This window comes from Budorcas taxicolor, chromosome 5 (genome assembly GCF_023091745.1).
Source record: "Budorcas taxicolor isolate Tak-1 chromosome 5, Takin1.1, whole genome shotgun sequence".
Classification (NCBI taxonomy): domain Eukaryota; kingdom Metazoa; phylum Chordata; class Mammalia; order Artiodactyla; family Bovidae; genus Budorcas; species Budorcas taxicolor.
This window is the reverse complement of record NC_068914.1, coordinates 46,423,220-46,451,022: the sequence shown is the minus strand read 5'-3', so window position 1 is coordinate 46,451,022 and position 27,803 is coordinate 46,423,220. Positions and strand designations below refer to the sequence as shown.

Genomic DNA, 27,803 nt, shown 5'->3' with positions numbered 1-27,803 from the left:
GGAACATCTCATGCAAAGATGGGCTCGATAAAGGACAGAAATGGTATGGACCTAACAGAGCAGAAGATATTAAGAAGAGATGGCAAGAATACACAGAAGAACTGTACGAAAAGGATCTTCACGACCCAGATAATCACGATGGTGTGATCACTCATCTAGAGCCGGACATCTTGGAATGTGAAGTCAAGTGGGCCTTAGACAGCATCACTATGAACAAAGCTAGTGGAGGTGATGGAATTCCAGTTGAGCTATTTCAAATCCTTAAAGATGATGCTGTGAAAGTGCTGCACTCAATATGCCAGCACATTTGGAAAACTCAGCAGTGGCCACAGGACTGGAAAAGGTCAGTTTTCATTCCCATCCCAAAGAAAGGCAATGCCAAAGAATGCTCAATCTATTGCACAAGTGCACTCATCTCACACACTAGTAAAGTAATGCTCAAATTTCTCCAAGCCAGGCTTCAGCAATACGTGAATCATGAACTTCCTGATGTTCAGGCTGGTTTTAGAAAAGGCAGAGGAACCAGAGATCAAATTGCCAACATCCGCTGGATCATGGAAAAAGCAAGAGAGTTCCAGAAAAACATCTATTTCTGCTTTATTGACTATGCCAAAGCCTTTGACTGTGTGGATCACAAGAAACTGTGGAAAATTTTGAAAGAGATGGCAATACCAGACCACCTGACCTGCCTCTTGAGAAATCTGTATGCAGGTCAGGAAGCAACAGTTAGAACTGGACATGGAACAACAGACTGGTTCCAAATAGGAAAAGGAGTACGTCAAGGCTGTATATTGTCACCCTGCTTATTTAACTTCTATGCAGAGTACATCATGAGAAACGCTGGACTGGAAGAAGCACAAGCTGGAATCAAGATTGCCGGGAGAACTATCAATAACCTCAGATATGCAGATGACACCACCCCTATGGCAGAAAGTGAAGAGGAACTAAAGAGCCTCTTGATGAAAGTGAAAGAGGAGAGTGCAAAAGTTGGCGTAAAGCTCAATATTCAGGAAATGAAGATCATGGCATCCGGTCCCATCACTCCATGGGAAATAGATGGAGAAACAGTGGAAACACTGTCAGACTTTATTTCTTTGGGCTCCAAAATCACTGCAGATGGCAACTGCAGCCATGAAATTAAAAGACGCTTACTCCTTGGAGGAAAAGTTATGACCAACCTAGAGAGCATATTCAAAAGCAGAGACATTACTTTGCTGACTAAGGTCCGTCTACTCAAGGCTATGGTTTTTCCAGTGGTCATGTATGGATGTGAGAGTTGGACTGTGAAGAAGGCTGAGTGCCGAAGAATTGATGCTTTTGAACTGTGGTGTTGGGGAAGACTCTTGAGAGTCCCTTGGACTGCAAGGAGATCCAACCAGTCCATTCTGAAGGAGATCAGTCCTGGGATTTCTTTGGAAGGACTGATGCTAAAGCTGAAACTCCAGTACTTTGGCCACCTCATGCGAAGAGTTGACACATTGGAAAAGACCCTGATGCTGGGAGGGATTGGGGACAGGAGGAGAAGGGGACGGCAGAGGATGAGATGGCTGGATGGCATCACTGACTTGATGGACACTAGTCTGAGTGAACTCCAGGAGTTGGTGATGGACAGGGATCAGCATTGCAGCCTGGTGTGCTGAAATTCATGGGGTCTCAAAGAGTCGGACACGACTAAGTGACTGAACTGAACTGAACTGAACTGACTGATTTGATATCAATGATATGTGAAACTAAACTACGCATATTAACACCATTTTCCACATAGAAAGAATATATTTTGCTCTAAGGTCACAGGGTTAGTATTAGGGTTCTTTACAGATTCCAAACTACCAGGGCTTCCCTGATGGCTGAGATGGTAAAGAATCTGTCAATGCAAGAGACCTGGGTTCCATCACTGGGTCGGAAAGACACCCTGGAGAAGAGAATGGCTACTCACTCCAGTATTCTTGCCTGGAGAATCCCAGAGACAGAGGAGCCTGACAGGCTACAGTCCATGGGGTCACAAAGAGTTGGGCATGACTGAGTGACTAACGCCTTCACTTTCAGTCTTTCGGTTCAGTTCAGTTCAGTTCAGTAGCTCAGTCGTATCCGACTCTTTGTGACCCTATGAACTGCAGCACGCCAGGCATCCCTGTCCATCACCAACTCCTGGAGTTCACTCAAACTCATGTCCATCGAGTTGGTGATGCCATCCAGCCATCTCATCCTCTGTCGTCCCCTTCTCCTCCTGTCCCCAATCCCTCCCAGCATCAGAGTCTTTTCCAATGTGTCAACTCTTCGTATGAGGTGGCCAAAGTATTGGAGTTTCAGCTTTAGCATCAGTCCTTCCAAAGAACACCCAGGACTGATCTCCTTTAGAATGGACTGGTTGGATCTCCTTGCAGTCCAAGGGACTCTCAAGAGTCTTCTCCAACACCACAGGTCAAAAGCATCAATTCTTCTTCGCTCAGCTTTCTTCACAGTCCAACTCTTACATCCATACATAACCACTGGAAAAACCATGGGCTTGACTAGACAGAACTTTGTTGGCAAAGTAACGTCTCTGCTTTTGAATATGCTGTCTAGGTTGGTCATAACTTTCCTTCCAAGGAGTAAGTGTCTTTTAATTTCATGGCTGCAATCACTATCTGCAGTGATTTTGGAGCCCCCCAAAGTAAAGTCTGACACTGTTTCCACTGTTTCCCCATCTATTTTCCATGAAGTGATGGGGCCAGATGCCCTGATCTTAGTTTTCTGAATATTGAGCTTTACTCCAACTTTTTCACTCTCCTCTTTCACTTTCATCAAGGGGCTTTTTAGTCCCTCTTCACTTTCTGCCTTAAGGGTGTTGTCATCTGCATATCTGAGGTTATTGATATTTCACCCAGCAATCTTGATTCCAGCTTATGCTTCTTCCAGCCCAGCGTTTCTCTGATGTACTCTGCATATAAGTTAAATAAGCAGAGTGACAATATACAGCCTTGACGTACTCCTTTTCCTATTTGGAACCAGTCTGTTGTTCCATGTCTGGTTCTCACTGTTGCTTCCTGACCTGCATATAGGTTTCTCAAGAGGCAGGTCAGGTGGTCTGGTACTCCCATCTCTTGAAGAATTTTCCATAGTTTATTGTGATCCACAGTCAAAGGCTTTGGCATAGTCAATAAAGCAGAAATAGATGTTTTTCTGGAACTCTCTTGCTTTTTCCATGATCCAGCGGATGTTGGCAATTTGATCTCTGGTTCCTCTGCCTTTTCTAAAACCAACCTGAGCATCAGGAAGTTCATGGTTCACGTATTGCTGAAGCCTGGCTTGGAATTTTGAGCATTACTTTACTAGCATGTGAGATGCGTGCAATTGTGTGGTAGTTTGAGCACTCGTTGGCATTGCCTTTCTTTGGGATTGGAATGAAAACTGACCTTTTCCAGTCCTGTGGCCACTGCTGTGTTTTCCAAATGTGCTGGCATATTGAGTGCAGCACTTTCACAGCATCATCTTTCAGGATTTGAAATAGCTCAAGTGGAATTTCATCACTTCTACTAGCTTTGTTCGTAGTGATGCTTTCTAAGGCCCACTTGACTTCACATTCAGGATGTCTCGTTCTAGATGAGTGATCGCACCATCATGATTATCTTGGTCATGAAGCTCTTTTTTGTATGGTTCTTCTGTGTATTCTTGCCATCTCTTCTTAATATCTTCTGGTTCTGTTAGGTCCATGGCATTTCTGTCCTTTATTGAGCCCATCTTTGCATGAAATGTTCCCTTGGTGCCTCTAATTGTCTTGAGGAGATCTCTAGTCTTTCCCATTGTTTTGTTTTCCTCTATTTCTTTGCATTGATTGCTGAAGAAGGCTTTCTTATCTCTTCTTGCTATTCTTTGGAACTCTGCATTCAGATGCTTATATCTTTAGTCAGTACCATATCTCTAGCCACAGTCCCTTCAAAATGTTAACCCTTTGCAGCTCAGTACTTGGATGCGTCGTCATACCCTCTGGGAGGGAGTTCCCCACCGTCTTGACTTGACAAACTTTTACTCATTTTTAGTGTCCCACTTAATGTTTTCTGCCGGGTCTTCTCAGATCACCAAGCAGCTAGTGGCAGGGTTCTCACTTGCCTTTGTCTTACCCTTGTATCCTGGTATAATATAATGTATGTGAACACACAGTGTTAGGATGCCAGTGAGTCTACCTGCCTCGTTGTGATGGAGATGCAAGTATGACTGACATCTGGAGGCTGAATTGAAGATAATGCACACACCCTTCCACAGAGAACCTGAAACCTGGAGAACTCCTGGACTCCTCAGCTGGACCAGAGTTATAAAATGCAGCCAGAGAGGAGAAAGCTTCTGTGTGGAGAGTGAACAGTTTCTTTAGAGGGAGTGGTAGCCAGGCTGTGAATCCTCAACCCAGGGAGGAACCTTCAAGTGCGCCTGAGAGAGTTTTTCCTTTAGTTCAGAGAGAGAGGGAAGGCCAGTGCCCAAGTCGTACCTGAGAAAGTTAATGGCAACATTCATCCTGAGGACTGAGCCCTGCCTGGGATTCCAGAGGGCAAGACAGTGTCCGACCCCGTTAGATGCTGAAGACTGAGATTTCACTGAGATTGGCTAGCACTTCCAGGGGTTGTCAAAGCAACCCACGGATTTTTCTCACAGAGCACATGAAGTCCACCTGTGAAACCTTACCACGAGGTTGTCTTGAATCCTGTCCAGTAGGGTTACCTGAGAGGTAAGATGACCTCAGCAGAAGGAGGCTAGATGCCCAGAAATCGAGAAGTAATAGAGTGCGAGATTGTTAGAATAATGCCACCGCATCATCACAGGCCTCTGTCACCTTTCTCCTTTAGTACGGCTTCCCTGGTGGCTCAGATGGTGAAGAATCCACCTGCAATGCAGGAGACCTAGGTTTGATCCCTGGGTCAGGAAGATTCCCCTGGAGAAGGGAATGGCAACCCACTCCAGTATTCTCGCCTGAGAAATCCCATGGACAGAGGAGCCTGGAAGGGTACCTTAGGAGCCTGGAGTTGCAAAGAGTTGGACACGACTGAGTGAATAACACACGTAACTCTAGTATTCCTTCCACGAAGGGTGGAGTACATTTTTCCACCCCTTGAATCTAAGTAGCCTTTTAACTTTTTGGACCGATAATTGTGGCAGAAATGACATCGTGAGACTTCTAAGGCGAGGCCTTAAGAGAACTTGCAGCTCCTACTTTTGGTTTCTTGAAATGCCTGTGTCTGAAGGATGACAGACAGGTCATGTAGAGAAGCCTAGTCAAGGGGCAGCACCAAGGTGCCAGTCATACAGCAGAGCCTGTCCAGCCCCCCGCTGACCTGTCACCTGACTGCAGACACGGCTGAGCGAGCCCAGTGACGTTACTTAAAACAGAACTGCCCAGCTGAGCTCAACCCCAGTAGCCAGCCACAAACTGAAGTTCTGGGGTAGTTTGCTTTAACAGATAACTGATGGAACGAACCACTTGAACTACAGATGCAGCTGCTGGTGTTAAGAACTGTGAAGGAGAGGAGAGAGCAAGCCAGTACTCGAGTCATGCCTGAGAAAGTTAGACCCCCAGGGGACTAACCCCTGCCTGGGATCCCAGAGGGCAAGAAAGTGCTTGACTCGCTCTTTGACGGTGAAGCCAGAGATTGCACAGAGACTGGAGAGCACTTCCAGAGGAAGCGCTAGGAAACCTCCAGGAAACCTCCAAGTAGCCCACCAAAGCACCCCGCAAGGTAATACCAAATTTAACCTCCTATACGACACTCATCCAGTAACACCAGCTTTTGCCATCTGCCATACCTCAGTTCAGTCTCTCAGTCGTGTCCGACTCTTTGCGACCCCATGGACTGCAGCATGCCAGGCCTCCCTGTCCAGCACCAACTCCTGGAGTTTACTCTGACTCATGTCCATTGAGTCAGTGATGCCATCCAACCATCTCATCCTCTGTCCTCCCCTTCTCCTCCCACCTTCAATCTTTTCCAGCATCAGGGTCTTTTCAAATGAGTCTGTTCTTCACATCAGGTGGCCAAAGTATTGGAGTTTCAGCTTCAGCATGGGTCCTTCCAATGAATATTCAGGACTGATTTCCTTTAGAACGGACTGGTTGGGTCTCCTTGCAGTCCAAGGGACTCTCAAGAGTCTTCTCCAACACCACAGTTCAAAAGCATCAGTTCTTCAGAGCTCAGCTTTCTTTATAGTCCAACTCTCACATTCATACATGACCACAGGAAAAACCATAGCCTTGACTAGACGGACCTTTGTTGGCAAAGTAACGTCTCTACTTTTTAATATGCTGTTGAGGTTGGTCATAACTTTCCTCCCAAGGAGTAAGTGTCTTTTGATTTCATGGCTGCAGTCACCATCTGCCATGCCTAGACAACCAAAACTATCATTGCAGACTTATTTCTTCCTGCCTCTATCTCCCTTCCCGCTTCTACACCGGTGTCTCAGTCTGTTCCAATGGCTGTAACAAAAGTACCAGAGACTGGGTGACCTATAAGCAACTGAAATTTACTTTTCACAGTTCTGGAGGCTAGAAGTCCAAGGTCAGGGTGGCAGCAAGGTCGGATTTTGTGAGGGCCCCCTTCTGGGTTGCAGATGGCCATTTTCTCAAGTGTCCTCACATGGTGGAGAGGACAAGAGAGCTCTCTGGCGTATGTTTTATAAGGCACCGATCCCACTCAGGAGGATCAATGATCCAATCACCTCCCAAAGCCCCATCTCCTACCACCATCACACTGGAGGTTACGATTTCAACATGTGAGGCCATACAAACATTCAGTCAACCAGAATCAGCAAGACTTGAGTTTATCAGCAGTTTCAGTTCAGCATTTAGAACAGACACACCTGGATTAAAAAATAAAAGCAAGACATAAAAACAAATCTTCCCCCACCAAATCCCCACTCTCAGCTTGAACCTGCTTCAGCTGGAAGCCTGCAGTGGGGAAGGGGAATGTGGTTTTCTGCTGAGAGTTCACCCATTCTCCCACCTGTTTCTAGGAGTAATAAGGAATGATCACAGCTTGCTATTCACATGACAAATGTCCATGTTTCTATATAAGGTTATGGGAAGTTTGAAGGGCCAATAGAAGACAAAAAGTGGACTGTGATTAACACAGTTCACATGTCACATTTATTCAACATGCTAGTTACACACGTCTGTCTTCCCCACTCTTATCAGACCTGGAGGGCACAGTCCTTATCAGTCATCTTTGATTCACTAGATCCAGAACACAGTAGCTGAAGCATAAAGACATCAGGTGAACATTGGGTGACTGGATTTATGTGGCTTGAAACCCTATTTTACTTTTCAAATTCATTGCTAATAAGGCTGTTTATAAAGAGAGGGAATACCATTTAAAATAACAATGGGGAAGGGTGGTAGGGAAGAGAGGTTATTCCCAGAGATTATTTTGGTTACTCTGAGCATTTTTTCATTTGCAGAAGAAACTTATTTGATTGCAGACTTTTAGAAAAGTATTTAGGGAATTACCTGGCTGTCCAGTGATTAGAATTTGGTGCTTTCACTGCTGAGGCCCGAGTTCAATCCCTGGCCAGGGAACTGAAATCCCACAAGAAGCACAAACAGCCAAAAACAAAAGCCTCATAGATTTGTATAAGTATTTTAACAGTAGCTTTATTGGCAAATAATTAATAGATCATAAACTTAAAAATTATTTCAGAAATAAACATAATCTATAATCATAACAGGTAACACATTAATATTTTTGTATATAACCTTCTGATCATTTTTCCTAAATAGGTTTTTCTTGGGTATAAGTACCTGACTTGAAGCAGCAAAATGACAGTGCAAATTATCAGAAAATCTGACTGATTTATATATATTAAAAGACATTCAAAACAAGTAATATCTAGAAAATATCTCAAATTTCTAGCAGTTGTTATCTTGAAGGTGGGAGAAAGCTAGATTTGTGGAGGAGACAGTGGAGGCAAAGGATATTTTAGTTGACCTCTAGTGTTACAATTTTTTAAAAAGGATAGATTCAGAGTATGAATTGCACATTAAAAAAATTCAAACATTAAAAAAAGAGTTGCCACATGTATAAAATAAGTTTTGAAGGATGCAGTTATGATAAATGAAAGGGAATTAACATGTATTGTCCGAAAAAATAAATTCAGGAGCTTTGCCATTTTAACCCACCTCAACCCTACCCCTTCTACAATCACTTCCTGATTCATTAGTTCCAAAGCCATTAGAACTGTGTCACACGATTGAGAAACACTGGCATCACGGCAGTCCTGTAAAGTTCAGGTAACCAAACTAGTTTTTAAATTTTCTTCCAGAAGTATGTCCCTGATCATCAACTTTTAGCGACTCTTAAACGGGAAAGCTGATTAGGCTCAAACAACTTAATTAACATATACTGAGCACTTATTTTTTAAATGTTCAGAACCATTTGAAGTTATAGCAACAATACTCCATGGTGCAGTTGCACATCTGTGCACTCACGCTGAAAGCTCTTGCAAGTCACCTGGGATCTGCTGGCTAAGCAGTCTCCTCTCACTGTGGTGGCGTCAGGAACACCAGAGGGTGGGGCTCCAGGATGCCCAGGTGCAGACAGGCAGCAGCTGTCTGCACTGCAGGCATGTGGCAACGTTTACATGTCACCTCACGTGACTGTTCTTTATACTGTCTATGCCTAATTGGGATGAGGTTGGCATTTCTGGACTCAGCATCCTACAGGTAAAGCAGCTAGAAAAAAGAAAGAGATACTGATTCCTGGGTCGGGAAGATTCCCTGGAGAAGGAAATGGCAACCCACTCCAGTATTCTTGCCTGGAGAATCCCATGGACAGAGGAGCCTGGCAGGTTACATACAGTCCATGGGGTCGCAAGAGCTGGACATGACTTAGTGACTAAACTACCACCATCCGCACGTGGGCCAAAGCATAGATAACTTAAGTGATGAGAAAAGCTACGAATGGAATGCCTTATCAGTTCACTGTTCTCTTAATGGCTCCCTTTGATGAGTCTTCAAATAATACTCCTTGAAGTCTTCAGATCTCCTTTAGGAGCTGCCCTGAGCCAGATATACCTTGCTCTTTTCTACTGTGTGAGAGTATGGCAAGAAATAGAATGTATGCCTTTAAGCTGCCTAGGTAGGCAGCAGTACACGTATTACTTAGTAAATGCCTCCATGGAGCTCTTTCTATGAAAAGCATTTTTTACATAAACTGTTTATGGTTACAGTAAAATATCTAATACATGGAAAATTGTTTTTTAAAAAAGCACATTTTTAAAAAGTCTACAATTATCATATCCAAACATGCTCTGCAAACAGAGAGTTTCTTCCTAAATTCTGTGACAAAAACTGATCTGACCTGATCTGATGCTCTCGGCATCTTTAGTTATCACATTTATTAGTGGTATTCATATATCCACCACAGAAATATCAGTGTATTTGGTAATGGGGGCCCTTCTAGACTCTTTGCACAGTTTTACATAAAATATTTTATATTTACCCTATCACTTGTCTAAAATCTGAAATTTTGATTCCAAAACACAACTAGCCCTTGGTTTTCAAATAAAGGATTGTAAAGCATATGTCCCCAAACTGTTACCAATGTGGTGATTCCTCCAAACCCCAAAATGGTTCCAATGAGTATGTCTTCCCCAAAGAATGTCATGAGGTTAAATCTCCAGGAGAAGAGAAAAGAGGAATGTTAGAACAGCTGTAGGAACACACAAGCTGCATACAAAAAAACGACAGAGAAATGATCTGGGCAGTCACGTAAGGCTCCGTATTAGCAGAAGCTACCCATCCATAAAGACAGCACCCAGTACTGTTGCTAATAGCTGTCTGCATAAAAATGAAAAGCCCCATTCTTTTGAGACTTTTAGGTATGGGGTATTCCTTTTTAATTTATTTTTATTGAACTATAATTGATATACAACATTAACTTCAGGTATACAACATTAATTTCAGGTGTACAACATAATGATTTGACATTTGTATAAAGACATTCTTAATTTGGGGCTTCTCTAGTGGCTCAGTGGTAAAGAATCTGCCTGCTAATGCAGGAGACACAGGAGAAGCGGGTTCGATCCCCATGTTGGGAAGATCTTCTGGAGGAGGAAATGGCAACCCACTCCAATATTCTTGCCTGGAAAAATCCCATGGACAGAGGAGGCTGGCAGGCTACAGTCCATCCATAGGGCTGTAAAGAGTCAAGCATGACTAAGGACAGCATATTCTTATTTCATAGTTCTCAAACTGTTTAAACACTGGACTCTCCTAGGGAGTTTTCTAAAAATAACCCATGCATGGATCTCACTTTCAGACATTCTGATTTACTTAGTCTAAAGAGCAGCCTTTACAACAGTGTTTTTAAAAACTCCCTATTAAAATTGTGTTTAAAAACACAATTCTAAGGTGCAGCCAGAGCTTTAAAAAGTCCCAATACTCAGTCTGTGTCCCAGACCACATAAATCAGAATTTTTGGAAGAAGCGCAGATATAAGTATTTCTTTAAAAAGATGCTCAGGTGATGTCAATGTATACACAAAGCAGATAGGTTGAGACCCACTGAGTTGTTTGTCTTAAGGCTTAAGTGTGTCAACTGTTTTTAAAAAAATTCTTCCTGAACCAAGTCATTTCTAGATAATCACTGAAGCAGTCACCAATAAAGAATTCTAAGCTTTCTCCACTCTGATAGTGGCTTATTCATGAATCTCTCCTCAATTTTTCTATGAATGAACAAGGGGCAGGGGAAGAAAGATATTGAAATCACATGAGAGATATTTCAAAATACTTTTAGCACAATAATCCATACTATATTAAACTCCTTTAGCACTTCCATCAAACTGAAGAACGTAACTGAAAGTAGCATTCACTTTGGTTGAGGCTGTAATAGAGGAGAGAATACCTTAATAGGAAATCACAGCATCTTCCAGTGAATTCTAGGACATCGAATGAAACAATAATTGCACTAATTTTCCAGTGACTCTCCCTGGTCAAGATGCTAATGTAAACCACATTCATAGACAAATTTCAAAGAAAGCTACAAAACACCTTAAAGGTATTAAATTTAAGATAACTTCTGCTCAGAGACCAACTGAAATACATAGAAAGGTGCACATTGTTTAGATCTCAGGTATCTCTTTTGCTTTTACTTAAAAATAATCTTTTTTGTGTGCATTCTAATAGTCACATGAAAAAGACATTTACTTTTTTTTCCATCACTAACTCTGAGGAAGGAAGAACAAACGTGGAGAAGGCCTTGCAGCTCACCAGGAACCAAGCTCCACACTTTTTACAGTAGTAAGTGGCAGGTAACGGGAGAAGTCCAGGATACTACACTTACGCAGGCTTCCGCACACATTCGTTTAAATGCTTAAAATGGATATGACATCTGGGTAACTGGCAGGGAGGCATTTCTCCATCACAACTCAACCATTTAAAAATGTTATCACTTTTAGTCCCTTTGCTGATTAAAATAAACAAAACAAAATTTGTATCTACCATGCAGGAACTTTCAGTTCAATATATTGGGACATTATAACTTCACTGTTCAAGTTCTACTCAGCAGCAGAAAAATAGCTAAATTGAGTCATGTCTTTCACTGGGAAGATATGAGCTGTTAGAAACACACACACAGAGGAAGACTGTGGCATGCCGTCATAATGGACTAGAGGAGGGACTGGCACTTCTGCTTTGTCATTACAGTTATTCTTCTCAGGATAAAACTTGGAATTGCAAGCTTAGCTAAATTCATCATAGTTTTAACTTTGGTAAATGAAATAAAGTTCACTGTCTAGGCCAAAAACCCCAAGCAGCAGTTGGGAGCAAGAGGGCTACGAGGACAGAAGTAAACAGATTCACGGCATTGTTGTCGAGAATGGGTTTCCCGGCTATGTACTTCACCTCCTTCCTTGGGCTGCTGACCACCATGCCAGTGCTTTCATCCAAACCTGGAATGAAAAAGAAGTGAATGAAGTGGAAAATCCAAATGACTTGATTTAAAAAAAAACAACAGCAAAAAACCAAATTAGCTTTCCCCTCTAAAGAAGCTAAACTTGTAAAGATTCTTGGCCATTCAAAGAATGACTTTAGTGGATACCTGCATGGTGAGTGACACGGAACCCATGGTTACAAAAGGCCTCCTTGAAGAAGTGGGTCTCATTATGCCTCAATACTGGCCTCTCAAGAATGCTGGAGTTCTTTCAGAAGGAGAAGGGAGGCCTTGAAAAGCAGAGGTGGCATGAAACCGGCAGATTGGGCTTGCCTTCCCAGGGGCTCCCCTCTAAGACCACATGGAAGGCTCCTGAAAGCAGGGGTCACCTTTGCAACCTCTACAATAGACACTAAGGCCCAGCAAGGTGCTCACACAAAGGAGGCACACAGAGATGAATCCAATCTGCCCCCCAGCCCACATTTTTTTCCCAACCCACTCAATATGATCAGAAATTTCCAAGTAAGAACTCAGTTTAGAATAAAACCTAGGCTCTGTGTAATGTGTTGTATGTATGGTTACTGACCCTTTAGTATAAATTAAAATCCGACTGCTTCCTCCCAGCATCTAGATAAGACTAATGAAGCTGAGAGAGCAGATGTTTTGTTGGTGGAACCAGATTATACGGGGGTGTGAAGAGAGACTGGGAGCACTGTATTTGGGGAACTGTCTAGAGACTGCCAGCCTCTTCACTGTATGAATCAAAGGAGAAGACGTGGTTGGTCAGAGGCTGGAGCAAAGACACACCAAAGAGAACCAGTTGGTACACTGACATGACAGGCGAGCCTTAGGAGCAAAGCACAGAAAATGCTGGAGAAAACGCTTATGTATCTTGATGCAGGACTAGCAGACATGATGTCACAGTAGAAAAGTACATCATCTGTGTAGCATCAGGTTAGCAGAAGAATTATTTCTCAAATGGATTTGGAAAACAAATGGAAAGAGGGGCATAAGACTGGTCTGACTCCCAAATTCTGCTTCCCTGGGATTAAAATCCCATAAACAAATGCATCTGTCTCCTGCATGATCATTCCCTGGATAGCTTCTACTCATTGCTCTGCAGGAATAATTCTCTTTCAGTCAGTTTATCACAAAAGAATAAGAAAATCAAAACTGTATGACCGACTTTTTGCCCTATTACTCTGGCTCCCTTAACAACCTGTGTCTTTGGGATTGTTTTTATTATCTTATCTCTCTGTTTTCCTTTTGCGTATTTCTTCCCCATTTCTTTCTCTTTTTTTAACACATTTATTTTGTTTTCGGCTGCACTGGCTGTCACTGTTTTGCATGGGCTCTCTCTAGCTGTGGAGAGTGAGAGCGTCCCTTTGTTGCAGCGTGCGGGCTCCTCACCCTGCCGGCTCCTCCCGCCGCGGAGCACGGGCTCCCACATGGCGGGTTTCAGTGTGCTGGCACGCAGGCCCAGCTGCTGCATGGCACGCGGAATCCTCCTAATCAGGGATCGAACCTGTGTCTCCTGCACTGCTGGGCAGCTCCTATCCACCGCACCCCCATGGAAGCCCCTGTCTCTCTTCTTTCGGTTTTAAGGACACATTTATTCAGTGTCATGATCAGACTACTACCTTTAGCGATCAACCAGCAGCGTAGGTGAAAAAAACAGTCCTACGTGAAGTATCTCTGTTGTAATGCTTTCCACTTTCCACAGAAAAGAAACTAAAATAACTTGTTTACAATTAGTCAAAAATACAGTCCTAGAATTTTTTGTCCATAAACATGATATATCTAAGATATGTCTAAAACACACCTTCTCTGAAGCGGCTAGGCACTACCACTACTGTGTGTGGCTGAGACCTCATTTCTTTAATACACCAAGAAGTTGCAATAATAAGGTTATGTTCTTACCACTAAATTGCATGGTAGCTCCTAAATATGAATCCACAATTGATCCTAGTAATCCAGCCAGACCTCCAAATGCAATAATTGGCCACTGGGGAGCAGAGATGTCTAAATCGTTAACAAAAACCAACTGTGTGAGGAAGTAAGTGATGCCCACAAAGGTTCCACCAAGAAGACTGGAGGCAAGGCCCACCATCGTCACTCCTCCGTTGGTTCCTAAAGAAGAACATGATAAAATCAGCTGGTGAACAATCAGCCAACACATGCAGTCAAAAGAAGCAAAGCATCTGGTACCCGTCTAATCAAAAACAACTCAAAGAAAGGGTTCACCCTGATGCAATCCAAAGACCCTCCTACTTAGAAAAGAGGCTTTTCTCCTCAGTAATTCCTGACATTTTCAGCAGTGAGTTTTGGAGAGCCAGGCTGCCTGGTTTCACTCTCAGTTCTGTCATTTCCAAGCTTGGTGACTGTGATGAAGTTATGTAACTTCTCTATGCCTTAGTTTACTTGTTTGTGAGATATAAACAATAAAAGGACCAAGTCACATGATTATTAAGAGTAAACAGTAATAATGGAGAGCAGTCAGAACACTGCTTTGCACATAGCAGGTACTCAAATATATTAATTGTTATGTTGCAGCTGCTGCTGATAATGAAGGGGACAAAAGGAAGGAAAAAGGAGAAGAAAGAGAGGAGGAGATGATGATAAAGCAGCAGTAGTAGTACTATTAACAGCAGGAGCAATAGTTGGTAACAATAATGGGGAAATGAGATACACATCAAAGCACTAACCAGGTAACAAGCTCCCAAGAGATACTCTATCATTTCTTTCCTTTTCCCTTCCTACTGAGAAGCCTGCAGGTCAATCTCTATGTTTGCATACAATTTATCTAGGAGTTCCTAACACTTCCTGCAAATATTACTTATTATCACCAGTTTAATAACCTATAGTCATTTTCCAATTAAGGGGGAAAACTGAAATTCTCTCTTTTAAAAAAAATGATTTATTTATTTGGCTGTAGTGGGTTTCAGTTTTGGCATGTGAGGTCCTCACTCTTCCTTGTGGCATGCAGGATCTAATTCCCTGACCAGGAATGGAACTCAGACCTCCTGCACTGGGAGTATGGAGCTTTAGCCACTGGACCACTAGGGGAGACCTCAAACTCAAATTCTTAAAAGGCTTTTAAATAAGAAACACAATAAATCAAGAGGCTTTTTTTTGGGCTACACTGTGTGTCATGAGGGATCTCAGATCCTGATCATGGCTGGAACCCGGATACCCTGCAGGGGAACCTCGGAGTCTTAACTACTGGATTGCCAGGGAAGTCCCTGTTCACTTTTTTCTTTTTTTTTTTTTTAAAGAAACTTAAATAAAGACTTACCAACTGGAACTTTCTCCCAGGTTGTTATCAGCCTTGGCACGCTTTTACTCAGAACAGGTGCAACTTCTGAAGCCCATGTGTCTCCAGCAGAGGAGGCCAGTGCAGCCAAGAGAGACAGACACATCCAGGAAGCAGTGTGCTGTTTGGAAAAGTCTATCGGGATTTCCCCAGGGCCACTTTCTATCATGTACAGCAGGGCCAGCTCCGTGGGCACAGCGCCATTACAGAACACCTGAATCCAGTTTCTCTGCCCACCTAGGATCCAACAAGAAAAGAAAAGCACAAGGATGTTTCCTCCTCAGGAGGAAAATCGTGCAGTTACCTATAACTGCTCCTAATTTACATTGTAAAATTTAAGAAAAGAAAAATGACTGTAATTTTTAAAATGACTAAAATTGGGATGATAATGCTGCCCACATTCTCTTTTTTTTTTCTCTTCACATGATTTATTATCAAGTTTTCATAAATTAAGATGCTTGTATACTTCTGTACAAATTTAACAGTTGGTCATTTGCTTGGTACAGTGACTCTTATAACTCATTAGTACATGACTTCCATTGCATGAAGTAAAATGATTTACTCAAGTAGGCCTTATGATTCAAATAATGCAGAACTTCTAAACGCTGCCCACATTCTATACTGTTTCAGAATAATTAATGATAGACTTTAGTACTTCTAAAATTCTGCTGTTCTTACTATCATGGTAAAGTAATAATAAACTATATCAGGCCACTACTTTAAGTAATTCTCATATAAAATTTATGTTTCATGAGTCTAAACAGGTTCTGATTAAACGCTTATGGTATGTTAAGATGAAATAAAAGTTACTAATTTAAGTGACATTAAATATAACTCACTTTACCTTCCTTGTATTCTGAATCTAGACGCTTCTTTGCTTTTCCCTTCCATTTAGTAAGTTTTGAGGAAGAAAGAAAAAACATCAGCAAAGAGGTAAAAAAGCTGAAATTTGCAATGGTTAGGATAAATCCAACCACGAGCCCTGAAAGAAACACATATATACAAAATTACACTTAGTCCATTCACTAATACTGTGAAAAAAAAAGAATGAATTTTTTCAGTTATTTTCATATTATAACTGGAAGTGTTCATTTCTAATATATTTACATTTTTACCAACTAAGACATTACCAAACAGTATGCAACGACACCCCACTCCAGTACTCTTGCCTGGAAAATCCCATGGACGGCAGAGCCTGGTAGGCTACAGTCCATGGGGTCGCTAGGAGTCGGACACGACTGACTTCACTTTCACTTCTCATTTTCATGCACTGGAGGAGGAAATGGCAACCCACTCCAGTGTTCTTGCCTGGAGAACCCCAGGGACGGGGGAGTCTGGTGGGCTGCCGTCTACGCGGTCGCACAGAGTCGGACATGACTGAAGTGACTTAGCGGCAGCATAGTCTTTCAAGTTTCTATTTTTTACATTTCCCCTCCATACCTGGGATTTTTTTTCCACTTTACAAGAAATTCAGTAAATAGACCATCCAAGAGTGAATCTGGGAGAAAAGAGGCACACAGAAAACAAATTCCAACATGACAGAAATAAGTCTCTACTTATTAATAATTATTGTAAATGTAAATGGGTCAAGTGATCAAATCAAAAAAACAGAGGCTGCAAAATGGATAAAAATACTGGTCCAACTATATGCTGACTACAAGCGACTTGCTTTAAATCTAAAAACACAATGGGTTGAAAGTGAAAGAACTAAAAAAGATAAATCTATGCAAATAAGTGACCAAAAGAGAGCACGGGTGGCTACACCAATATCAGACAAAACACACAAAATGGATAAGCTCAAAACCGGATTCATACGGCATGATCTTTCTCTATATCTATTTTTAAGCATTTCTTTTCTTCCTGGCGTAACAGAATGCTTGAGGCTCATCTTAAACCTACTTTGCCCCAGCCCTGAAAGTAGCCATTTCTCTAAGGAGCTCTGGTTCATTCCAGTGGGGAATGGATATTAGAGGTCAAAATCTAGGCTCATGGTCTGTCCATGTCTACTGAGATATATTTGCTTTTTGTGGACAAAGCAAGGGAATACACACATACAAAAATACACTCATGCATATAGATGAGTACTTCCAGCCTTGCATTTTCCGAGAATGTGATGAGCACATTCAGGCACAGCTATCTTCTATGGCCCTATCCAGGCTACCTGCTAGTATAATATTACTAACTACAACCTCTTCCACCCCTAACTGCATGGTGGACAATCTCTGCTCTCTGTAACTCTTAAGATAAATATATTCAGTTTTACTATATGAAGATTTTTATTAAATAATACAACAAAACACTACTAAGTAACAGAATAGATATTAAACAATTAAGTATGCTACTATGTATTTAATAATTTAAGTATTAAATAACAGAACAAGGGCCCAGATTCCTATTTCTGAAGTAATTCCTTCCACTGGTTAGCTCAATCTAGACTGATTCATCAGTCACTGAATTACTTGATTATTGGCATTTTACTTAAGTTCAGTACATTTTAATTGAGTGCAAGAAACAGGATAACGCTGTATAAAGTACTAATAAAGTAATAAAGTGCTCCACCTCTGGAGCTGAACATTCTGAAGTTAAAACCTCAACTGCTGCACTTACTATTGAATAACTAGATGTTATCTAACTTTAAGCTTCAGTTTCTCATTAGTGTATTGATAATAACTCCTACCTCATTGGCTTACTGTGAAAAGTTAAATGAGATAATTTTAATAATATGCTTATTATATAAGCCAGCACATAGGAGGTCCTTAATAAATGTTAACGAGGATCATTGGCAATAATATTAAATAGCAGTTACAGTGGCAAAATCTCAACAATCACATTATTGTTGCAATTATGATTATTATTGTAATAATAATGATGATGTTATTGTTATCCAACTTTTAATTCTTTTCAATTGTTTTTTAATATATTACACAAGTAGTACACAAGTGGGCTTCCCTGGTGGCTCAGTGATAAAGAATCCACCTGCCAATGCAGGTAACATGGCTTTGATCCCTGAGTCGGGAAGATCCCCTGGAGAAAAGTGAAAGTCGCTCAGTCCTGTCCGACCCAGGCTACCCACTCCATGGCATTCTCCAGGCTAGAATACTGGAGTGGGTAGTGCTTCCCTTCTCCAGGGGATCTCCCCAACCCAGGGATCAAACCCAGGTATCCCCCATTGCAAGTGGATTCTTTACCAATTGAGCTATCAAGGAAGGCCCACCCCCACAGGAGAAGGAAATGATAACCCATTCCAGTATTCTTGCCTGGAAAATCCCACTGACAGAGGAGCCTGGCAGGCTATAGTCCACGGGATCGCAAAGAGCTGGGCACAGCTGAGCAAATGCGCACATATGCTCGCAGTACACAAGCACCGGAGAGGAAAGCTAAAACATATGGTATATGAAGTAACAGTCAGTGTCTTTCTCCCTCAAGAACACCATGCCCCACCCTTCTCCAGGGGGCTGCCCTTTACTTCAGCCACCGCAAAATACCATGTGAAGCAATCAATGTTCGAGTTGAGGATAGGTTCAGAATGAGGAATAAATTGAAGGCAACATGCTTCAAAGGAATGATTTCTTTGATGTAGTCTAAAAATCTTAGAATTTTTTGTATCTTCCAGTTATGTCTGAACTTTTAGATTAGTAACTGCTGTCTCCAGCACATGTCTATTCCACCTCTTCAACCCACCTCTAATGGTTCCTCAGTGCTAAGGACTTAATACGTGTAACAATGGGAAGCTTTCAAAGAATGTGAAGACTCAAGGATTATGGCTATCTTCTGAGTTTAAAACATGTTAATTCTGTAACTGGTGGATGTGATCTGGGGAATGATCTGGGGAAGTGAGACAACACTGTCTATAAATAGCTCTGATAGTGGGAATCAGTCAGTTCAGTCGCTCAGTTGTGTCCTACTCTTTGCCATCCCATGGACTGCAGCACGCCAGGCCTCCCTGTCCAGCAACAATTCCTGGAGTTTACTCAAACCCATGTCCACTGAGTCTGTGATGCCATCTAACCATCTCATCCTCTGTTGTCCCTTCTCCTCTGGCTTTGAATCTTTCCCAGCATCAGGGTCTTTTCAAATGAGTCAGCTCTTTGCATCAAGTGGTCAAAGTATTGGAGTTTCAGCTTCAGCATCGGTCCTTCCAATGAATATTCAAGACTGATTTCTTTTAGGATGCACTGGTTGGATATCCCTGCAGTCCAAGGGACTCTCAAGAATCTTCTCCAACACCACAATTCAAAAGCATCAATTCTTTGGTGCTCAGCTTTCTTTATAGTCCAACTGTCACATCCATACATGACTACTGGAAAAACCATACCTTTGACTAGATGAAACTGTTGGCAAAGTAATGTCTCTGCTTTTTAATAAGCTGTCTCGGTTGGTCATAACTTTTCTTCCAAGGAGTAAGCGTCTTTTAATTTCATGGCTGCAGTCACCATCTGCAGCAATTTTGGAGCACAAAAAAAGAAAGTCTGACACTGTTTCCACTGTCTGTTTCCCCATCTATTTGCCATGAAGTGATGGGATCAGATGCCATGATCTTAGTTTTCTGAATGTTGAGCTTTAAGCCAACTTTTTCACTCTCCTCTTTCACTTTCATTAAGAGGCTCTTTAGCTCTTCTTTGCTTTCTGCCATAGGGGTGGTGTCATCTGCATATCTGAGGTTATTGATATTTCTCCCAGCAATCTTGATCTCAGCTTGTGCTTCATCCAGCCCGGCATTTCGAATGATGTACTCTGCATAGAAGTTAAATAAGCAGGGTGACAATATGCAGTCTTGATGTACTCCTTTCATAATCTGGAACCAGTCTGCTGTTCCATGTCCAGTTCTAACTGAAGCTTCTTGACCTGCATACAGATTTCTCAGGAGGTAGGTCAGGTGGTCTGGTATTCCCATCTCTTGAAGAATTTTCCACGGTTTGTTGTGATCCACACAGTCAAAAGCTTTGGCATAGTCAATAAAGCAGAAATAGATGTTTTTCTGGAACTCTCTTGCTTTTTGATGATCCAACGGATGTTGGCAATTTGATCTCTGGTTCCTCTGCCTTTTCTAAAACCAGCTTGAACATCTGGAAGTTCTCGGTTCACAAACTGCTGAAGCCTGGCTTGGAGAATTTTGAGCATTGTTTTGCTAGTGTGTGAGATGAATCCAACTGTGTGGTTGTTTGAGCATTTTTTGGCATTGCCTTTCTTTGGGATTGGAATGAAAACTGACCTTTTCCAGTCCTGTGGCCACTGCTGAGTTTTCCAAATTTGCTGGCATATTGAGTGCAGCACTTTCACAGCATCATCTTTTAGGATTTGAAATAGCTCAACTGGAATGCCATCCTCTGTAACTGTCTGTAGTGATGCTTCCTAAGGCCCACTTGACTTCACATTCCATCATGTCTGGCTCCAGGGGAGTGATCACACCATCGTGATTATCTGGGTTGTGAAGATCTTTTTTTGTACAGTTTTTCTGTGTATTCTTGCCACTTCTTCTTAGTATCTTCTGCTTCTGTTAGGTCCATGCCATTTCTGTCCTTCACTGCGCCCATCTTTGCATGAAAAGTTACTTTGGTATCTCCAATTTTCTTGAAGAGATCTCTAGGCTGAAAGTTACCTAGAATTGCAACCAACGGGGCCTGGGAATAATCTCTGGGAGGCAGAAAAGGGAAAGGTATGATTGGAATTTTTTAATCTAATAAACTCAAATCTAATCAATTATATCCTATATACTATTGCTTAGCGAAAGACTGAGAATCAAAAGAAGGCTGGTTAGCCCAAAAAATAGAATACGAAGGCCAAGAGGACCAGAGGTTGGCAGACTTGAATACTACACCAAGGTCAGGACACTCTGAACTATGCATTTGCATTACTGACTGTTTCTCAGTAAGGTGTGTCTGCACTGTTGTGTCCGACTCTTTCTGACCCCACGGACCACAGCCTGCCAGGCTCCTCTGTCTGTGGGATTTTTCCTGACAAGAATACTGGAGTGGGTTGCCATTTCCTCCTCCAGGGGATCTTCCTCATCCAGGGATTGAACCCATGTCTCCTAATTCTCCTGCACTGGCGGGCAGATTCTTTACCACTGAGCCACCTGAAAAGCAACCTTCTAAATACAAGCTGACTTCTCAACTGGCCTGACCTGAATAGTGATGTTTGCATCCAGTTGGCCCAGGAGTTCTATATTTAATCAGATTAATAAAGTATCACTCTGGCTCACTGATTAGTCCCTTGTGGCAGTAGGCCACATAAACCAGTTTTCCTTGGCTCTGATCAATTCTGGGTACCTGACTGAATGAGATTTCTATTTGAAAAGACTGAAAACCGTACCTGAACTATGATAACCAAAGAGGTAAGGCGACTTTTGTGAGACCACGTGAAGCACAACCACTGGCCTTTTCTGACAACACCCCACTGGCTGTGCACTCCCATCACCCTTACAGCATCTTCCTGGGCTTAAATGCCTCAAACACCTCCTACTTCTCATCTGCTTCCCCTGACTAGAAATGTAAGCTCTTTGACAGTGGAATTTTTACCTATTTTCTTCACTTCTTAGTCTTCAGTGCCCAAAACAGTGTCTGGCAAACTAAATATTTATTGCAAGAATGAATTAAAAAAAGCAAAAATCAATAAATCCGAGAGTCTTGACAAGTGAAATTAAATTTAAACTTATCAAGAGATTGATGACAAATTATTTACACAGACATGTTCAAAGGAACACACTGAATAACTAGACTGGAGCAGATCACTTGCACAGTGCTTTATAAGCCCTATGTGATCCTCTCCTTATTCTAGAAGTATTCTTTCTCTCGAGGGGACGAGAGCACTCCAATTACCCAGATCCTGAGGATGTTCTGAAACTCTTCTCAGTTCAAAGCACACTAAAGACATGTTATGGCAAAACTGAATAAAATCCCTATGACTATAATAGTAATTGTGGAAGGAAAACAATACTAACATTTATAATATACATATTTTAAGTGCCAGGTCCTATGCTAATCATTTCATATGTATGACTCCTCACAATGAGTCAGTGCTATAGACATTATTATTCCTTCTCATTTTACAGGTGGGAATAGTCATTAAGATGAAGTTTAAGTGACTTGCAGTCACACGTTAGGACAGATTTCCCAAGTACGATGATATACTTTGAATCAACAGTACAGTTTTTTATCCTTAAGGGGAAAAGAAGCTCCAAACAAAAAAGATACCAACTTTCTATAGAATGAGTGATTAGGTAGAGAGTGGAGGTTTTAAAATCCATCCACATGTATTTCCTAAGCACTGCTATAACAGTGTGCAGCACCATTCAAACAGCGTGGGGAACAGAAGCATATGGTACGGTCTGTCTGTGGGGAGTTTACTGTGTAAGACTTCACAGACTAAAGAGATATGGTGTCCCACACATTTCCTTGTTTGAGCCTCACCAAGAAGCCCATAAGGACCTATTTCATGAAGAAAGTGAGGCTCAGAGGAGATAGGTGCCACAGCCAAGTTCACAGAGAGAGAGGTGGCAATGCCAGGATTTAAATGTTTATCTTCTAATTCTAAATCAAGCCAAGTAGGAGAGGAATAGAGGCCCAAGGGCTAGAAGGCAGAAAAGGAAATGGTAGCAGGAAAGAAAAGAAAGTGGAGATCAGAAAAGAGGAAAAAATAAAAGAAAAGAGGAGAAAACAGGATAATAAACAGCATGGAAGTCAAAGGAAGACATGGTGTTGTCCTTCTCTAGGCTGGATATTTTTAATGCACAGGAAGCATTTATTCATCTTCTGCATCCTTAAAAAATTGAAGTATAGTTGATTTACAATGGCATGTTAATTTCTAGGTTAGATGTTAAAAAGCCTCTTCTCTGAAGAGAAAACTGAGGCACAGGGAGGTTAAGTCCCACGACTTTCCAGCCATTATTCAAACTCTTTCTTGCCTGATTCTAGTGCTTGTTCTTTCACCTATCAGACTATCTAGCCTCCACGAAGGCCCACTCTAGTTCATAAAACTTTATAAAATCTCTGCTGTATGTGAACACAGAGGAGAGCACGTTTACAATACATTAGGGCTAATGATGAGCAGCCTCTTGAAGGCTGGGTAGGCGGCTTTGAGACCTGCCAGTTCTAAATATCAGCATTGTGTAGTGATCCCAGCCTACAGGACGTATTTGAGGGGAATCCTCATGTCTTGGGGCTTATACCATTGGCAGGATATAAAAATCCCAAAGTCATATCAGATCCCATCACTCCTCTGGTTTGAGACCAGGGGATTCTAGCTTGGGATAAAATCTTTTTTGTGCTTCGCAGCTCTGTATTATCTGGCCATTGCACCTTTCTTTAATGTTTCTCTCTCATGACTTTTCCAGTCAAATGAGTCTTATTCTCACTCCCAAACAAACCAGGCTTGAACATGTCAGGGCCTTTCTGCTTGTTTTGTCAAGCCTGGAACATGTTTCTTGCAGTTCTCATTTCTGACATTTTTAGGTCCCAGTTCAAAACTACCTCTTTTAACACAAAGGTTAATCCTGAGCCTACTCACAGAAAAATGTCCCACATTCCCCAATATTCACAGTTTATTATCTTTAATTTTTCTTATAAACTTTATCATTATATGAAAAGGTTTATGTATTTTATTATCTATCTGTACTAAAGAATAGAAGTTCCATACAATCTGAAACCTTGCCCTTGTTCACAGCTATTCCCCCAGTTTCTAGCAGAGTGGCACACAGTAAATGCTTAATAAATATCTGCCAGAAGAATAGTGGCCTGTCCTCATTGCAATTCTGAAGACTTGAGAATACTCAGTTGGGCCTACTCCGCCTGAGGCTGCTAATAGTAATTTCCAAGTGCTATTCTTCCCAAAATGGGCTTAGGTGGCTCAGTGGAAAGTAATCTGCCTGCAGTGCAGGAGATGCAAGAGACCTGGGTTCAATCCCTGGATAGGGAAGATCCCCTGGAGCAGGAAATGGCAACCGGCTCTAGTACTCTTGCCTGGAGAATCCCATGGACAGAGGAGCCTGGCAGGCTACAATCCCTGGGGTCCCAAAAAGCTGGACATGACTGAGCACATTCTTCCCAATGGCTCCTCCATTTTACCTTGAGGTAAAATGCTCCAATGTGTCTGCCTGCAGAAAATTTAATCCAACTCAGCAGCTGAGTAATCAAGGTCCTCAAAAGTCTATCCCACTAATTTACTTGTTATCAACTACAAAGTTCAATTTGTATGTCACACTGAAAGAATATGTTAGTATCCGAAATTCTGGCAGAATAGGAATGGTGAACAATGCATAACTTTATCATTGTCTACACTAAGTAACATTGTGATTTATAGTCTCATATGTTCAGAATTTAGAAGCCACATGTTTAAATTACATAAGCAAGCAATTATTATACGCCAAACGTTCAAAAGAAAAACATACCTCCTAAAGCCCCACTGTGATCTAGACTTTTCTTCTTAAAGCCATTAGAGACGATCAAAACAGGAACAACAACAGAAAACAGCCAACGCCAGGGAGAAACAGGCTGAAAGTTACCTGAAAAATTATAGAAGTAGAGCATAAATTGTGTCAAGGCTACAAAGGTTAGTCTTGGGTGCAAGCTTTGATAACTGCATTCTGGATTAAAATACTGTTGTAAGTAGAGAAACAGATGAAGCCACCAAAGTAAAATATTTACGTTGAAACTTGTTTAAGAGAGACAATCCTACTGGTGAGTGACAAAGTAAGTCCTAAGTTTTAAGACCATTTACACTATTTATAATAATGGGTATTTGATACATATTTGAAGATGTGAAATGCATTTCTGGTTCTTTCTTTGGAAAGGAGGCACGTATTCAACCTCAAGAACTGCATAGAACAAACAGGATCCAATTTTTTTTTTAACACAATCCAATTATTCCTCTCTCTGCCTTTCACAGAGATTTCTTAAAAAGGTAACATTCCCACAGGCTACATACACACCTCAGGATTCAAAGGTTAGCAATTGATTTTACCAAAGGTGGCATGCTTTGTTTTATTTCAGCTAGCATAATTTTTTTCAGATAATTATCAATAAAGATTAGGAAATTTAGTATAAAAAATCCAGACTCTTGTTTCCTGTTTCAAAACCTGGATGTTCAGGCTCACATGGCAGAACTGACCACAGGGGAAGAGAAACCACCTCCTTTCAACCATTCATGGTGTTACCATTTAAAGTCCCCCCTTTAATATAAAGTGATTATAAATGTGAACTATTGCTTGTGCCCACATTTCTACCAAAACTTGGAAAATGTTATAGTAACGATAAATGGAGCATAACTTTTAAAAATTATGACTCACTTTATTGTACACCTGTAACATATAATATTGTACATCAACTAAAACAATAAATATTAAAAAAAATTAAAAAAAGGAAAATGCAAGACAAAGAGGGTGAAACATTACAAAAAAAACTGGGAAAATCCTATTTCTAGAAGTGCAAACTATTCTCATGTGTTTAACATGCAAAGAAAAGCCTTGGACAGCTTCACTTACCTGCATTAGGTGCCTGGTCCCAAGGGGTCACTTACATTTACAAATCCTGGCTTACTCTATTTAGTTCCAGTCATAGTTAACACTGCCCCAAGTAGGGGCAGTGTTACTTACTAACGTCCCTCCCCAAGCCCTCATCCCCTACTGGCAACCATGAATGAACAGCCAGAAATCTGTATCTTGGAAAACATTCACTAGATTATTCACACATTTCTTTGCAAAACGACTAAGGTCTAAAATGGCAATCACTTATCACCATTTATAAGAGTTCACTTTCTCACTCTATTTTTCACTTTTCCTTTCAACTGAACAGTGTTCTGTTTGTATAAAGGGGCATCAAGGAATCTGTACAGAAGCATACTTGTACCCTACAGCAGCTTCAAAACCTTCAAGTTCTGAGTTCAGAGTCCCTCACATTTATGCAAATTGGCTTCAGGCTTTAAAACAATTTTGCTCTTCGGCAGTGACCAGACAGCAGACAAATCTTCCAGATCTCCAAATGTGAACACTGTGTCGTTTATTTTCATTCTTTTTTACAGGCCACATGAAACTGATGAACTTTATAAATATTCTTATTAAAAGTATCACTGCAATTGGTTCGCAAAATTATATTTCACTTCACTTGTTTTTCATCAAGATAGATGTAACAATTACATAAAATATAAAACATATTTTGGAACAGGTATAACTAGTATGACAAATAATATTTATTAAAAGCTTTAAAACGTTCAAGGCACTGTATATTTCCATGTTAGTAAATCCAAGTCAGGCCACAGAAGTTAAATAAACAGTTTATAACCTTTCAGAGGATATGAGTTTTGACCTTCAAAATGGGACATTCTTTCACCGATTTTTTTTTTTACTTTATTTTACTTTATAATACTGTATTGGTTTTGCCATACATTGACATGACTCCACCACGGGTGTACATGCGTTCCCAAACATGAACCCCCCTCCCTCTTTCACCGATTAAAGACAAATTAGAACATTCATACTCACCATAATAGGTGCTTGCAGTCATAGACATAATCCAGAAAGCTGAAGAAATGCAAATGATCAGGCTCAATATAACTATATTAGTCATCATCTTTATGTATTTTTTGTACGTATTGTCAAGATCTTGCATGAAAAATAAGGATATAAACACCCGGGGAAGAACCTATCTCGCGTTTCGGAGAAAAATAAAGTCAGCTAAGTGGCCAGCAAAACATTCGTGTAGAGGCGAACATAAATGCTAACATTTGTCACCAGTCGAGAAAACAGTACAAACCGACACTGTTTCTAGATACTGGGCTGAGCACTGCCGCGGGAGCTTAGGCGAGGAACTCAAGCCGCACCAGTGCTGGGCGCCTGCTCGAAGAGCTCGGTTACTTCACACCAGAACTTCACCGCCGCGAACGGGAAAGGGAAGCGGGGGCAGCCAACCAGAGGCCTGGGACGGCGAGCTCCGCCTTCCCCGCCGGCCCGTGCGCCGAGGCCGGGCGCCCGCGGCGCGAAGGCGCGGGACGCGGGACTAGGATGCGGGGTGTGCCGGCGGCGAGTCCCGCCCGACCGCGGGTGGTCGCTCCGCACGGCCGGCCGCGCGGCTCCCGAGGCCTGGTCCAGCCGGCCGGGCGCAGAGCCCCGGATCTCCGCCCGCGCCTGCCCTCTCTTCTGCGCCCGAGACGCGCCTCCTGCGCGCATGCCCCGCGGTTGCCGCGGGCGTGGCCTCGCTTAAGGGAGCGTTTAATGGGCGGCTCCAAGGGCAGGCAGGCCTGGAAGATCCCGCAAGCGAGTGCCGACGTTAGTACCCTGTGCGTCTGTAGTGCTTCTTAGAATCTAGGCAACTGGAACACCATATAAAGGTCTTGAGTTTGAGGTCATCCCCAAGAGCGGAAAAGTGAAACCGCCACCATGAGAGTAAGAGGAATAAAAGCAAGTGGATTGAGATCCAGTTAAGTCCATGTCAAGCATCAAATTCGGATGAATTGGTCATGCCATACAATATTAACGGACTTTTTAGGGGAAAGGGACATATTGGGCTTTAGAAAGGGAATTTTGACTGAGAACGTCGTTTAAAAACAACGTCGTTCTGTAAGGTTCTGGACACTGTTGACCACTGGAGATATACAGATAGCTCCACAAAGCTCATG

General features: G+C 41.9%; 1 protein-coding gene across 2 annotated transcripts; it reads right to left on the bottom strand.

Annotated features, from left to right (window-relative positions):
* Positions 1-7,720: 7,720 nt before the first annotated feature.
* Positions 7,721-27,122, bottom strand: TMEM19 (transmembrane protein 19). 2 transcript variants are annotated; one of them, XM_052639949.1, is made up of 7 exons: positions 26,942-27,122; positions 26,671-26,709; positions 24,583-24,696; positions 16,042-16,179; positions 15,180-15,434; positions 13,805-14,014; positions 7,721-11,903 (listed from the first exon to the last, which is right to left on the bottom strand). In XM_052639949.1, exons 2-7 carry the CDS (start codon positions 26,696-26,698, stop codon positions 11,740-11,742), a joined length of 909 nt encoding a protein of 302 aa, XP_052495909.1. In that variant the 5' UTR covers positions 26,699-26,709; positions 26,942-27,122; the 3' UTR covers positions 7,721-11,739. The 2 variants fall into 2 exon arrangements, with proteins under 2 accessions (XP_052495909.1, XP_052495908.1); XM_052639948.1 differs by having other exon boundaries at positions 26,671-27,122.
* Between the last annotated feature and the right edge of the window lie 681 nt (positions 27,123-27,803).

What these genes read in the sequence shown, in the direction of transcription:
- TMEM19 (XM_052639948.1), bottom strand. Translation starts at nt 26,797, where the DNA reads ATGCAAGATCTTGACAATACGTACAAAAAATACATAAAGATGATGACT. An exon ending in GACTGCAAGCACCTATTATG is followed by an intron (nt 24,697 to 26,670) that starts GTGAGTATGAAT and finishes ATAATTTTTCAG; the next exon opens with GTAACTTTCAGCCTGTTTCT. An exon ending in AGCTACCATGCAATTTAGTG is followed by an intron (nt 11,904 to 13,804) that starts GTAAGAACATAA and finishes TTTTCATTCCAG; the next exon opens with GTTTGGATGAAAGCACTGGC.